This window comes from Hemitrygon akajei, chromosome 13 (assembly GCF_048418815.1).
Source record: "Hemitrygon akajei chromosome 13, sHemAka1.3, whole genome shotgun sequence".
Taxonomy (NCBI): domain Eukaryota; kingdom Metazoa; phylum Chordata; class Chondrichthyes; order Myliobatiformes; family Dasyatidae; genus Hemitrygon; species Hemitrygon akajei.
The window spans coordinates 64,865,555-64,880,045 of record NC_133136.1 but is presented as its reverse complement, the minus strand read 5'-3'; the positions used below and the strand labels follow the sequence as shown (position 1 = coordinate 64,880,045).

Below are 14,491 nucleotides of genomic sequence, written 5' to 3'. Positions count from 1 at the left end.
AAGTTGTCTCCTGTTCTTGAGGCACCACTATCATCATTTGGCGAATGAGTCCAGCAAATCTAGTTACTTTGTTATCATCAGACATGGAAGACTATGATGCCTGTGAATGTGCAAGAACAATAACATAACCATGAAGATGTGAATTATAACCATTGAACCCAAATCTGATTTTGTATACTGATGACTCCTCAGTGATTGAGAGAGGAATTTGAATGGCTGGATGGGCTTTTGCTTCTTGAACTGAGGTGCTGTCTTACATGGCTCCTGACACATCTGCGCAACAGGCAGAACTAAAAGCTTTGATTGAAGTGTGTAAGTTGGCAGAAGGAAGATCGGCTAATTTCTACACTAAGTCTCGATATGCTTTTGGAATTCATGATTTTGGAAACTTATGAAGACACAGAAGATATCTTACTGCTGTAGGAACACCAATCAAGGATGGACAACTAGTACAAGAACTCATGGATGTCATACAACTGCCGTCAGAAGTTACTGTATTCAAATGTAAAAGCCACTCCAAAATGATTATAATGGAAAGCTGTGGAAATGCATTTGCGGATGAAATTGCAAAAAGGACAGTACGGGAAGGGTAAAAGAAATAAAAGTAGTATTAAAAACAGTGAACCTGTGACTGGAATTATGGAAACAAAGTTGAACCCTGCATCACAGATCAACATGCAAGATGTTCAAGAGATGCAAGCTCAGTATTCTAACTGGGAAAAGTGGTTCTGAATGGCAAATGGTGGTAAATTAAACTGTGTTGGAGTATGATGATATGATATTAGTCATAGACTGGTAGCTCTAATTATGTTGTTTCATCATCTGGCACAGCAGATACACTCCCTAAGACATATTGGAAAGCAAAAGATGATCGGCAGATTATCCCAATGGCAGAGGAATCCAAAGTTCAGGGCAGAAGCTTGACCATTGTTTGGAAGATTCATGACTTGCCAGAAATCAAATCCTGGAGCAGCATAAAAACTATCACAATTAAATGCACCTGCCCTACCTGGTCCATTTTTACACTTACAAGTAGGCTATATTTCTTTAACAAAGAGTCGGGGATACTCAGATGTTCTTGTAATAGTGGACAAGTTTTCAAGATAAGTGGAAGCTATTGCAGCAGGAAAAGCCACTACCCCACACACAGTGAAAACTGTGTTATGAGTGCTGAACGGACATGGTAGAAATGGGGTGAAGAGTTAACCATTCCCCCCTCCCCTTGAGAACTATGAACTATTACTATTGCTATGCTGCTAATGAGAGAGAGAGATGAAGCACAGAGGCAGGAACATCTGCTACAGATAAGAGAGAGTGAGACATTTGTTTTATGTATTATGGCTTTTTCCTGGATTGTTTACCTTTTACTGCAAGGACGTTACTTTGCTCATTAACATTCCTAAGGAGACAGCAGGAGTGGCCTGATTTGATGGACATGGACATTTTGAGTTGATGGATGGTTGATACCTCGTCAATAGGGATAAAAGACAGGTGTGGGGAGACGCCCCTCAGACACACCAGTGGACCGAGTGTTGTGCACCCACAGGAAGGTGGGGGCTTCAAGGACCGAATCAGGAGATCGGTCAATAAAGCTCACAGTGTGACGGCAGGGCCGGTGGGGACTTGTGTGTGTCCACTCATGCCAGAGTGACAAGCCCACCACGGAAGAACGGTCTGGCTGAGAACAGAGGGGTCATCACCGAATGACCACAATGGTACAACGGAATCAGAATACAACAGAAGGTTTGCCTGCTGCAGCTGTTACATCTCCCTCTCCCTCTCCCCTCCCCCTCCTTACAATACAACAACCGCAACTATCTCAGCACACATGAACTGAACTCTATATTTTTCTATGACAATTCATTTACCCCTAGACATTGATAGAACTTGTTTATTATTGCTTATTATTGTTCCTACACTTTTATGTTTATTATTGCTAACCTGTTTTATATGTATATTTGCATTTTTGATACTGTATTGTGTAGTTTACTAATAAACACTTTTAGTTTTGCCATTTCACATCGACTCTGACTGATGAACATTGAATGGTCCTTTCAGAGTCATCAGGACAAATTGAACAAATGAATGGAGCCATCAAACAGCAATTAAGTATCATGAGGAAGGCATACCATAGCCTACAGCTCTTCCGATGGTCTTGTGTAGCATCAGAGCAACCCCAGACAAGAAAACTAAACTAAGTCCGTCCAAGGCAGCAACTGTCAGGAGTCCTCGATCCTGACAGGATGATATGCACATTATGGCAGACAGTTTAGTTAATCATTGTGTGAAATTAACCCAAGCTGTCCAGTCTGCTTCTCAATAGGCTTCTTCGCATGGAATGATCTAACAAAAGGAGGACTCTTCCTGATTCCTGGTGAATAGGTCCTGATTTTCTCTTCAGCAGTTTGATGGAGGCACGATTGCGCAAGCGTGTGGGTGTCAGCCAGTTAGAACAGCGAAAAGAGTTTAAAAGGGAAAAGAACATAAAAGAAGATAGTTATTTCTTCAGCGGTTTGATCGAGACACAACTACGCAAGCGCGTGGATGTCAGCCAGTTAAAACAACGAGAAGAGTTTAAAAGGAGACAGCTTTATAGAGTGGGTGATGGAGTAGAGGGAGACAAAGTAGGAAGGCTTTGGCTCAATGGAGCTTAGGCGTTAACAGATTGAGGCGAGGTAGGTTGCCTGTGTAGAACAGGAAGTATGTGTGTGAGGCCGGTGTTCTGTGCTCGGTGTCAGATATAGGAAGTCCTGGAGACTCCCAGCCTCACAGATGGCTACATCTGTGTCAGGTGCATCAAGCTGCAGCTCCTTAGGGACCGCATTAGGGAACTGGAGATGCAGCTCGCTGACCTTTGTCTGACCAGAGAGAGTGAGGAGGTGATAGAGAGAAGCTATAGGCAGGTAGTCACACCGGGGACTCGAGAGACAGATAAGTGGGAAACAGTCAAGAGAGGGAAGGGCAGGAGTCAGTTGCTAGAGAGAACCCCAGTGGCTGCCCTCCTTAACAGAAAGTGCTCCTGCTTAAGTACTGTTCGGGGGTGGGGGGGGGGGGGAAGATGGCCTACCTGGGGGAAGCTACGGTGGCCACACCTCTGGCACAGAGTCTGTCCCTGTGGTTCAGAAGGGTAGGAAAAGGAAGAGGATGGCAGCAGTGATAGGGGTCTCTATAGTTAGTGGGGCAGACAGGCGATTCTGTTGTTACGTACCCCGTAACTGGGTCACTTACCAGCAAAGATAGAGAGGTCCGTTAAAGTTTGATGGTACTATTTTTAACAGTATTTATTGATAAAAATACACAAAAATAATATCAATGCAAACATACAGATAATATACGTCGTCAATACTAAATCTAAAAGCGCGGGTATAATAATAATCAATAAGAAATAGCTCTATCATTGTCTAGGGGATAATGTATTGTCCGATGGAAATATAAAAGTCACTTTAGTTCATTCAGGCTGCAGCTTTTGGTTGGAGAGAGAGACGGAGTTTAGAACTTGCCCGTTTTCCTTTTTATGATGTCGATCCTTCAAAATGTCGTCAGTATCCTTTTCCTTTTAGCTAAGCCGTCTTCCGTGGTCAGTCCCACCAATTCCGAGGCAAATGGAAAAGGACGCACGTGGGCTTTCCACCGGCTGTCACTTTTACGCTGTCACGGGATTTCTAGCGTTCTCCTGGTGCGTCTGAAAGGGGTTGTTCCCCAGACCCTCTTTTATCCTTACTCACGGGGTCTCAGATGTCAATCAGGTTGGGAGGATGCCATCCCCCCAACCAGCCCTCGTTGCTCATTCCTTGAGGACGTCGATGAATAGCATAGTGCTCAATACACAATTCCGTCTCCAAGAGACAATGGCCGTTTCCCGTGGCTTTGTATCGTTGAGGGGCCAGGACATTCCAAACCCCTTGTAGATTCTGCGTCTCTCTCTCATTTCCTGGGTCTCCTGACCTGAATTAATAGCGATCTTGCGATTCTCAAAAAGGAGGGGGCTACTTTATAGCCTTCGGCCCCTCAGAGTTGGGGCACAGGCGTAACACTGTGTACTCAGGAAAGAAACACGATGGTAGTTTGCCTCCCAGGTGCCAGGGTCTGGAATGTTTCTGATCACGTTCACGATATCCTGAAGTGGGAAGGAGAACAGCCAGAGGTCGTGGTACATATTGGTACCAATGACATAGGCAGGAAAAGGGAAGAGATCCTGAAAACAGACTACAGGGAGTTAGGAAGGAAGTTGAGAAGCAGGACCAGGACCTCAAAGGTAGTAATCCCAGGATTACTGCCTGTGCCACGTGACAGTGAGTATAGGAATAGAATGAGGTGGGGGATAAATGCGTGGCTGAGGGATCGGAGCAGGGGCAGGAATTCAGATTTCTGGATCATTGGGACCTCTTTTGGGGCAGGTGTGAACTGTACAGAAAGGACAGGTTGCACTCGAATCCCAAGGGGAACCAATATCCTGGCAGGGAGGTTTGCTGAGTCTGTTGGGGAGAGTTCAAACTAGAATTGCTGGGGGGGGGGGAACCGAACTGAAGAGACAGAGGAAGAGGTAGTTGGCTCACAAATCAAGAAAGCTTGGAGACAGTGTGAGAGGGAGGATAAGCAGGTGATTGAGAAGGGACACGTTCAGACCGATGGTTTGAGTTGTGTCTATTTTAATGCAAGGAGTATTATGATGAGCTTAAAGCGTGGATCAGTACTTGGAGTAATGATGTTGTGGCCATTACAGAGACTTGGATGGCTCAGGGGCAGGAATGGTTACTTCAAGTGCCAGGCTTTAGATGTTTCAAAAAGAACAGGGAGGGGCGCAAAAGAGGCGGGAGAGTGGCACTGTTGATCAGAGATAGTGTTATGGCTGCAGAAAAGGAAGAAATGAAGGAGAAATTGTCTACGGAGTCTTTATGGGTGGAAGTTAGGAACAGGAAGGGGTTAATCACTTTACTGGGTGTTTTTTATAGACCTCCTAATAGTAACAGGGACATCAATGAGTAGATAGGGAGACAGATTATGGAAAGGTGTAATAATAATAAGGTTGTTGTGGTGGGAGATTTTAATTTCCCAAATATTGATTGGCATCTCCCTGGAGCAAGGGGTTTAGATGAGGTGGAGTTTGTTAGGTGTGTTCAGGAAGGTTTCTTGACACAAAATGTAGATAAGCCGACAAAAGAAGAGGCTGTACTTGATCTAGTATTTTGAAATGAACCTGGTCAGGTGTCAGATCTCTCGGAGAGTATTTTGGAGATAGTGATCACAATTCTATCTCCTTTACCATAACATTGGAGAGGAATAGGAACAGACAAGTTAGGAAAGCATTTAATCAGAGTAAGGGGAAATATGAGGTTATCAATAAAGTATCAATACTCGGGATCAGTAAAGTATGTCTGTCTGTCTATCAGGCAGGAACTTGGAAGCATAAATTGGGAACAGATGTTCTCAGGGAAATGTACGGAAGAAATATGGCAAATGTCAGGGGATATTTGCGTGGAGTTCTGCATAGGTACGTTCCAATGAGACAGGGAAAGGATGATAGGGTAAAGGAGCCGTGGTGTACAAAGGATGGTGTAAATCTAATCAATGAGAAATGAAGAGCTTACAAAAGGTTCAAAAAAACTAGGTAGTGATAGAGATCTAGAAAATTATAAGGCTAGCAGGAAGCAAATTAGAATGAAATTAGGAGAATCAGAAGGGGCCAAGAGAAGGCCTTGGAAGACAGGATTAAGGAAAATTCAAGGCATTCTACAAGTATGTGAAGAGCAAGAGGATAGATGTGAGAGAATATGACCAATCAAATGTGACAGTGGAAAAGTATGTACGGAACCGAGTGGTTGTAGATGAGTCATATTCTGCATGGAGGTCGGTGGCCAGTGGTATGCCTCAGGGATCTGTTCTGGGACCCCCTACTCTTCGTGATTTTTATAAGTGACCTGGATGAGGAAGTGGAGGGATGGGTTAGTAAATTTGCTGATGACACAAAGGTTGGGGGTGTTGTGGATATTGTGGAGGGCTGTCAGAGGTTACAGCAGGGCATTGTTAGGATGCAAAACGGCTGAGAAGTGGCAGGTGGAATTCAACCCAGTTAAGTGTGAGGTGGTTCATTTTGGTAGGTCAAATATGATGGCAGAATATAGTATTAATTGTAAGACTCTTGGCAATGTGGAGAATCAGAGGGATCTTGGGGTCCAAGTCCATAGGACACTCAAAGCTGCTGTACAGGTTGACTCTGTGGTTTAGAAGGCACACAGTGCATTGGCCTTCATCATCTGTGGGATTGAGTTCAAGAGCCGAGAGGTAATGTTGCAGCTATATAGGACCCTGGTCAGACCCCACTTGGAGTACTGTGCTCATTTCTGGTCGCCTCACTACTGGAAGGATGTGAAAACCATAGAAAGGGTGCAGAGGAGATTTACAAGGATGTTGTCTGGATGGGGGACATGCCTTATGAGAATAGGTTGAGTGAATTCAGCTTTTTCTCTGGAGCGACGGAGGATGAAAGGTGACCTGATAGAGGTGTATAAAATGATGAGAGGCATTGATCGTGTGGATAGTCAGAGGCTTTTTCCCAGAGCTGATATGGCTAGCACGAGAGGGCACAGTTTTAAGGTGCTTGGAAGTAGGTACAGAGGAGATGTCAGGAGTAAGTTTTTTACGCAGAGAGTGGTGAGTGCGTGGAAAGGGCTGCCGGCAATGGTGGTGGAGCCGGATACGATAAGGTCTTTTAAGAGACCCCTGGATAGGTACATGGAGCTTAGAAAAATAGAGGGCTGTGGGTAACCCTAGGTAATTTCTAAGGTAAGGATATGTTCACCTCAGCTTTGTGGGCCAAAGGGCCTGTATTGTCCTGTAGGTTTTCTATGTTTCTATGATTAATAAGTTCCATAAGGAACCACTGGGAACTCAATGAGATGGTCTTTATCAAGTGCTGTTAATTTAAAAACTTGGTGGTGAAGGTAGAAAGCAAACATAAGTGGATACATGGCAGCCATTGCAAGCGAGCTAATGTGATATCCAACCAGGGCAACAAGCACTGTGGTTAATGTGCTAGCATCATCTTGACGCTGTGCCTATGCTGCTAACCAGCCAGAAGACTTCAAAACCATCAACAACTACTCGACATCATGAAGTTTCTTCTAATATTAGTTGTTGTTCTATTTTTGACAATGTCCCCTACTTACAATGAGTACTAATATTTGTACTGTATGCTTTATCATCATTTGCATCTGTTTTACTTGTTTAAGGATGATCATTAAAAGAATAATTCAAACGCACATAAGTGTGTCTACTAATCTGCTTCTCCATGACATATCCCTATGAATACTTTGGTACTTCTGAACTAAAGTAGTTTTTGATTATTTTATAATTAACTTAGATACCAGAATTTTCAAATGAAATTATTCTAAGTATGTGATTTAGAATGAAAGGGAAGATTGTTAAATCTGACTGTTTAATTGTTATTTTCTTTGCAGTTTAATAATTAATTGTCTGCTTATATTTTATATACATGCAACTGCTTAGTATGCTTCTTCGTAGATGCAGTATGCATATGCAGTTGTTCAGTGTGTCCCCTGGTGATTACATTTATATGATTCTGGAAAGTTCTGGAAACTTCTCCTGGTGCTCAATTTAAATTAAGGCTTTGACTCTTATCTGTGAATTTAAATGAAATTTTTCTTATCTGTAGGATACAGAAATATGTAGCTGACCACATGGCAGCAGCATTGTAATGTTTTTCTTTTGACTGTCCCTCTCTTCAATTAATAGACCTCGAACACTGTTTTTCAACTCTTTGTTCTATTAATGCTTAATAAAAAGCAACAAGTTTTGTGCCTCTTTCCTGACTTCTGACAAAAAACCTTGGATTAAAAACATCAGAATCCAACAGTGGATAGGACCTTCATGATGATACTGGTCCTTTTCCAACACCTTTCTGTATATATGTCCATGATAACAAGTAGGCTGCTCCTGGTGATGCATTAGGCAGCTTTGACCACCCATTGTAGAGCCTTCCTGTCTGCCGCAGTGCAGTTTCCGTAAAATGCAGTGATGCAGCTTTTAGGATTCTCTCTACTGCAAATTCTGTGGAATGATGTGTGTATGGACATGCATAGTCCAACTCTCTTCAGCATCTTCAGATAGCAGAGGTGTTAGTGATAGTGTCGGGTGTGATCTGGAACCATGTGAGGTTGTGCAAGATGTGCACTCTCAGGAGTTTGACACTACTCGCAGCTTCCTTTGCTGTATTGCCATGTAAAGGGAGTGTGAATAGTGCAATTAGATTTCTAGAAGGGATTCATTAAGTTGCCACTTGAACTAAGACTAAGCAAGATAAGAGGCCATGGCATTGGTGGTGATGTCAATGGGCTAACAAATATAAGGCAGTTTCATTAAATAAATTATTTCAGGGTAGTCACTGTAACTGGGTGCCAAAGATATCAGTGCTGGGACCTTTGTAGTCTGTGTTAATAACCTTGAAAAGATTGAGCGGACAGTAGCCATTTTTGCTGTTGATACAAAATTGATGGGAAGCCAAGATAAGCACATGTTCTGAAAAAGGAAACAGGTCAAATGAGTGTTAAAAATAGTTAGATGGAACATATCGTGGGAAAACGTGATGTTATCCAATTTGATGGAAAGAAAAATAGGGAGAAATTATGAAAAATTGAGGTACAAGGGATCACTGTTTTCTCCTAAATGACATACAGAAATTTAGAATGAAGACACAGCAAATATTTAGACCTTGCTAAGGAAGTGGACTATAAAAGTAAGGAGGACATAAATGACTGCAGATCCTTATGCAAAGTTAAGAAGCCTTACCACATTTATGCAAAATAATATATGTCTGCATCAGAGATGGTGCCTGCATTCTGTTTGGTTTTTTTTCTGTAATCAGTAGCAAAGTGCAAGCTTATGTGAAGACAACTGGTCACTTTATTGTGCTTTTATTTGAAACCAAAGAGTAGTACCAAAAATATTGCCAGACTGGAGAAAGCCCAAGGTGGGTTTTTTTTTTGCAAATTTCCCACATATTGTTGGTATTTTCAGAATTTAATATTTTCTTACAGACATGCTATTTAAATGAAAGTGAAGATCTGTTTAGAATATGTAAACTGTCCACAGTTTATGATGGTGTTGATTATTCCCATAATTAATTTGGTTTGATGATAATAGAAGCAACGTAAAATGAATTTAACTGCATTTTGCCAGTATGTGCTGACCTAGTAATTTAATATTTGAGGAACTTGCATATATTACTGTTTTAAAACTGACTGTAGACTTGTTGGTTCACCTCAGGTCTGATCACACAGTGAAGATCTTTGATCGACATGGGCACAAAAGGAATGAACTTAATCTTCCAGGGTATGAAGAAAAATCCTAGTATTTTGAATGGCTGCTTACCTCAGACCTATTTAAATTATTGCAGTTATTTTCTCATTCACTCTTGATTATTCAGATGGGAAGTTCACAAGATTTTTTTATGATTCAATTTAACTGAATATATAGAATGTATATATGAATGTATAGACACCATTAATCTTTACCAGTAAAAAAAAATGTAACATTCTAGAAACAGGAGTTTTTAACAATTACATCTAAGCAAAGAAGAATAAATTCTAAAATAAAGCTTGAATATGATTTTTTTTTTCATCTGTGTCACCTAGAATTTGTATTTCTATGGATTGGGATAAAGATGGAGACACCTTGGCTGTAATTGCAGACAAATCAAATGCCATCTATCTATGGGATGCAAACACTCACAGAACATCACAGTTGGACAGTGGTATGAGGTGAGCTGACCAATGCTGGAGTTTGTTTTCTTCTTTTATAATGGAAATCCTTCATTTTTAGAAAGTTACATTGATCAAAACGTGTACTTTCTAAGTATTTTACCCATAAACTAGGCTTTCTGGTTCACTTAGAGAATAATCAAAGTGTCCAAAATTACTAAAAATCCTACAATAAAAGTATTTGTATTCCTTTGCAAAGTTAAAAACTTTGCACTACACAGCAACAACTACTCAGCCTAATATATCTGCTCATTTCTTTTAACAAACTGCCCAGTTGTTCCGGTTCCCCACTGTTATTACATTTATTTTCCCTTTGAAGGTAGTTATTGAATCTGATCTACTCAACCTTTGCAACAAAACAAAGTCAAATACTAAACTGTCAAAGCTTTTCCTTAGGCCATCGTTAGTTTGTTTGCCAGTCAGTTTAGTCTGTGGCTTAAGGTTATGATGCCTTTGTCCATTGGAAATAGTTTTTTAAAAAAAATTTAATATATTTTTATTGAAGGGATGACACAATACAGAATACATAATGGATTACATTTTCCTCCATTTTACTTTTATATCTTACCCCTAAACAAACCTCCCCTCACCCGCCCTCCCCAAACATACCATGGCAGCTAATGTATTTACAATACAAAAATTCACAAATACAAGTACGGACATTTCACAGCCATACCCCCACACTACTTCAAGACGAAGGCCCACACACATCCACAACATGTCAGATGATCCAAAATACACTCATATTACAATTCATTCACCACCCTGTAATTTGCTTTCTTTTTGAAAGATATTGGAAACATTCAAAAGTAACTTTAATCGAGTAAACTACTGAAAATGAGAAATTTGGGATCAGCAGGATGAATGGGGAGTATGAGTTATTGAAGTGCTCTTTCAAAAAGCTATCAGAGGCTTCCTTCCGTGTTATCTAATTATATTAATATTAATGGTAGCAATATATATACTCAAAATAGTAAAGTTCAGGTTAGAGAAAGTGTTATTATCACATCTCAGCTTGAGCATCATGCTCAATTCCAATTGTTGAAAGACAAAAGATACATTGATGTGTTGTAGGCAAAGCAGTGAAGCACCTTGCTGCAGATTCTAATTACTCATAATTATTCGATACAGAACTGGATAAAGACTGTCTTGGTATGAAGTTAGTTCAAGGATCAATGAACTCTGAACATAGAACAGTACAACACAGAAGTAGGCTTTTCAGCCCACTATGTCTGTGCCAGTCTAACTAATCTAATCTGCCTGCAAATGTCTACACCCTTCTATTCCCTGCCTGTTCATGTGTTTGTCTAAATGCCTCTTAAGTATTAGTAGCATATTTGCTTCTATGACCTCCTCTGGCAGCATGTTCCAGACTCCTGACAATCTTAATCTTAAAAATAACTTGACACACAAATCTCCTTTAAACTTTCACCCTCTCAATTTTAAACCTTTGTCTTCTGACTATCTTCAACTTTCTATGGCTCTCATAATTTAATGTAAGTCTCTTGAATCATCCCTTAGCTTCCATTGCTCCCATAGTTTGTCCAATCTTTATGGCTAATATTCTCCAATCCTGGTGAACTCATCTGCACCTTCTCCAACATCCTTTATGTTGTGTGATAACCAGAACTTCACACAATCTTCATTGTGGCTTGTCTGAAGTTTTATACCATTGCAGCAAGATTTTTTAGCTTTCACACTTAGTGCCTAACCAATGAAGACACGCATGCCATACACCTTCTTTATCACCCTATTATTGGCCCTGGAGTGAATTGAAACATGTGATCTTGTAATTAACATGAAAGCACTAGCAGAAAGGTAGAGCTGTCACCTTTATTCACAAGGGAAGTCATTATCATGAGGCTCTTCCCATCTTTTCTAAGATCTGCCAAGCCCTTTGCTAATCACCCATATACTGCTCCACTCTGTGCAATGGTAATTCGGTTCCCTGTTATTAAAGCACATGCATTTTAGGTTTAGAAAATCATATACAACAGCATACTAACAGCTCCATGCCATAGAGAATCAGCATCTAGCTGCTTCATGTACCGATGGATTCTGGACTTTAATTTCTCATTTGCCTGTCCTTCCTCACAGTCACATTACACACCACATCTACTTGTATACCATCTGTAAAGCAGGGATGGCTCCTGCATGATCTTGCCTGTTGAATGTGAAGGTTTTAGTGTCAGAGGGATGAAAGGAGTGAAATTATTTTAATGAATTCAGAGCATACAAATTGCATATAATTATCAGTAGGAAATTAAAATAAATAAAAATGAACTAGAACATCATTAATATTATTGAAATAATCTGTTAGTCAATTGTAACAATTGCATGATGTTCTCTTTCGGAAGATAAATCAACTAATCGGAATTAATGCAGCATATCCTCAATTTAAGTATAAAAATGAAGTTGAATTAGAATTGTTAACTATGGTTTAGGGTCTGTTACATTACAAGTTGGATGGACTGTATTACAATTACTTTGTATTATTTATTGTTTTGTGGCGACCCACTTCCTAGTGCACTCGAACCGGCTCACAAATAGCCAGCGCGCCGGCACAAAGGCCAGTCCCAAAAGGGCAGCAGGTCTGCTTCACCAACAAAGGGAAAAGCCCGCGGGGGACTGTGAGTACGTGCCCCCTACAGCATCCGCGCCCGGGGAGGGCGGGATCAGGGAGGCTTTAAAGCGAGGCTGTAAAGTTCGAATAAAATCTTTAACTGCAGTTTACCAACTCCGTGTCGTTATTTTAGCGCTGCGTGTAGCACACCGCTACGATTGGTGACCCCGACGGACCAAACGATATTTGGACCGGAGATGAACGACGCCGCATCTGTTCATGCGGTTTCGTTGAATCTGCCAAGCTTCTGGATGCTGCGACCTCACCTATGGTTCCAGCAAGCAGAAGCCCAATTCCACGTTCGGCAGATAACCTCAGAGGACACGCGTGACTATTACGTGGTGAGCTCCCTCGACCAGGAGACAGCCGCCCAGGTTGAGGAGTTCATACAGTCGCCCCCGGAGGACGGCAAATACACGGACTTCAAAGCCCTACTCATAAGGACTTTCGGACTCTCACGGCGCGAGCGAGCTGCCCGCTTACTGCACCTGGATGGTTTGGGGGACAGACCTCCATCGGCTTTAATGAATGAGATGTCTCTGGCCGGCGGACACAAGCCCTGCCTCATGTTTGAGCAGGCATTCCTGGAGCAGCTGCCCGAGGACATATGCCTGCTGCTGTCCGACGCGGATTTCAGCGACCCCCAGAAGGTGGCAGCCCGGGCGGACTTGCTGTGGAACGCCAAGAAGGTGAGTGGGGCGTCCGTCGCACAGATCACCAGGCCACACTCCCAGCAGCAAACCAGACCAGGCCTGGCCACAGAGCCCGCTAACCCCAGAGGCAGGGGTGAGGAGACCAACGAACAATGCTGCTTCTACCACAGCGGTGGGGCGCAGAAGCCCGCCGCTGTCGCCCGCCCTGCAAGTTCCTGGGAAACGCCAGGGCCAGCCGCCACTGATGGCTATGGCGGCTGGCCATCGGGATAGCCTCCTGTATGTGTGGGACAAGAGGTCGGGACGCCGTTTTTTGGTCGACACCGGTGCCGAGATCAGCGTCTTACCTCCGACGAGTTACGACACCCGCAGCAGGGCACTGGGTCCCCCCCTGAGGGCCGTGAACGGCAGCACAGTAAGGACCTACGGCACCCGTACGGTGCAGCTACAGTTCGGCTCCAGCCGGTTCACGTGGGACTTCACACTGGCCGCCGTAGCCCAACCGCTTCTGGGTGCGGATTTTTTGCAGGCTCACAGCCTGCTGGTCGACCTGCCGAGGCAGAGACTGGTCCACACCGAGACTTTTTAGACATTCTCCCTGGGTGCAGCCCAGTTGCCAGCCCCTCACCTCGACTCTATCACACTGTCCGACAACGACTTCACCAGAGTCCTGGCGGATTTCCCATCGGTTCTGGCACCGCAGTTCATGGCAGCCATGCCCCGACACGGCGTTCAGCACCACATTCCGACCCAGGGACCACCCCTCCACGCCCGTGCTCGACGGCTTCCCCCGGACAAGCTCCGACTGGCGAAGGAGGAGTTCAAGAGGATGGAGGAATTGGGGATCATACAGCGGTCCGACAGCCATTGGGCCTCCCCCCTGCACATGGTGCCCAAAGCATCAGGGGGCTGGAGACCATGCGGCGACTACCGCAGGCTGAACGAGGCTACAACACCGGACCGCTACCCTGTGCCGCACATTCAGGAATTTGCAGCAAACCTGCACGGCGCACGGATCTTCTCCAAGGTAGACCTTGTCCGGGGATACCATCAAATCCCAATGCATCTGGACGACGTCCCCAAAACGGCACTCATCACCCCGTTCGGCCTTTTCGAGTTCCTCCGCATGCCGTTCGGCCTGAAGAATGCCGCACAGATGTTCCAGCGGTTAATGGATGCGGTGGGATGCGACCTGGACTTCACTTTCATCTATTTGGACGACATCCTCATAGCAAGCAGCAGTCATCAGGAGCATGTGTCCCACCTCCGTCAACTCTATGCCCGACTGAGTGAATACGGTCTAAAAATCAACCCGGCCAAATGCCAGTTCGGGCCCGACACCATCGACTTCCTGGGCCACAGGATTACTAAAGACAGGGCAACCCCTCTGCCCGCAAGGTAGACGCAGTCCGCCATTTCCCCCGACCCACCACAATCAA

At 43.4% G+C, this 14,491-nt stretch overlaps 1 protein-coding gene across 3 annotated transcripts in view; it reads left to right on the top strand.

Moving 5' to 3' along the window:
- wdr19 (WD repeat domain 19) overlaps positions 1–14,491 on the top strand; it is a 112,484-nt gene that overhangs the window by 14,445 nt on the left and 83,548 nt on the right. For all 3 annotated transcript variants that reach the window (XM_073064825.1, XM_073064824.1, XM_073064826.1), the window contains exons 3-4: positions 9,283–9,348; positions 9,651–9,776. In XM_073064825.1, the coding sequence (XP_072920926.1) occupies positions 9,283–9,348; positions 9,651–9,776 (192 nt within the window). The remainder of the gene's footprint in view (positions 1–9,282; positions 9,349–9,650; positions 9,777–14,491) is intronic.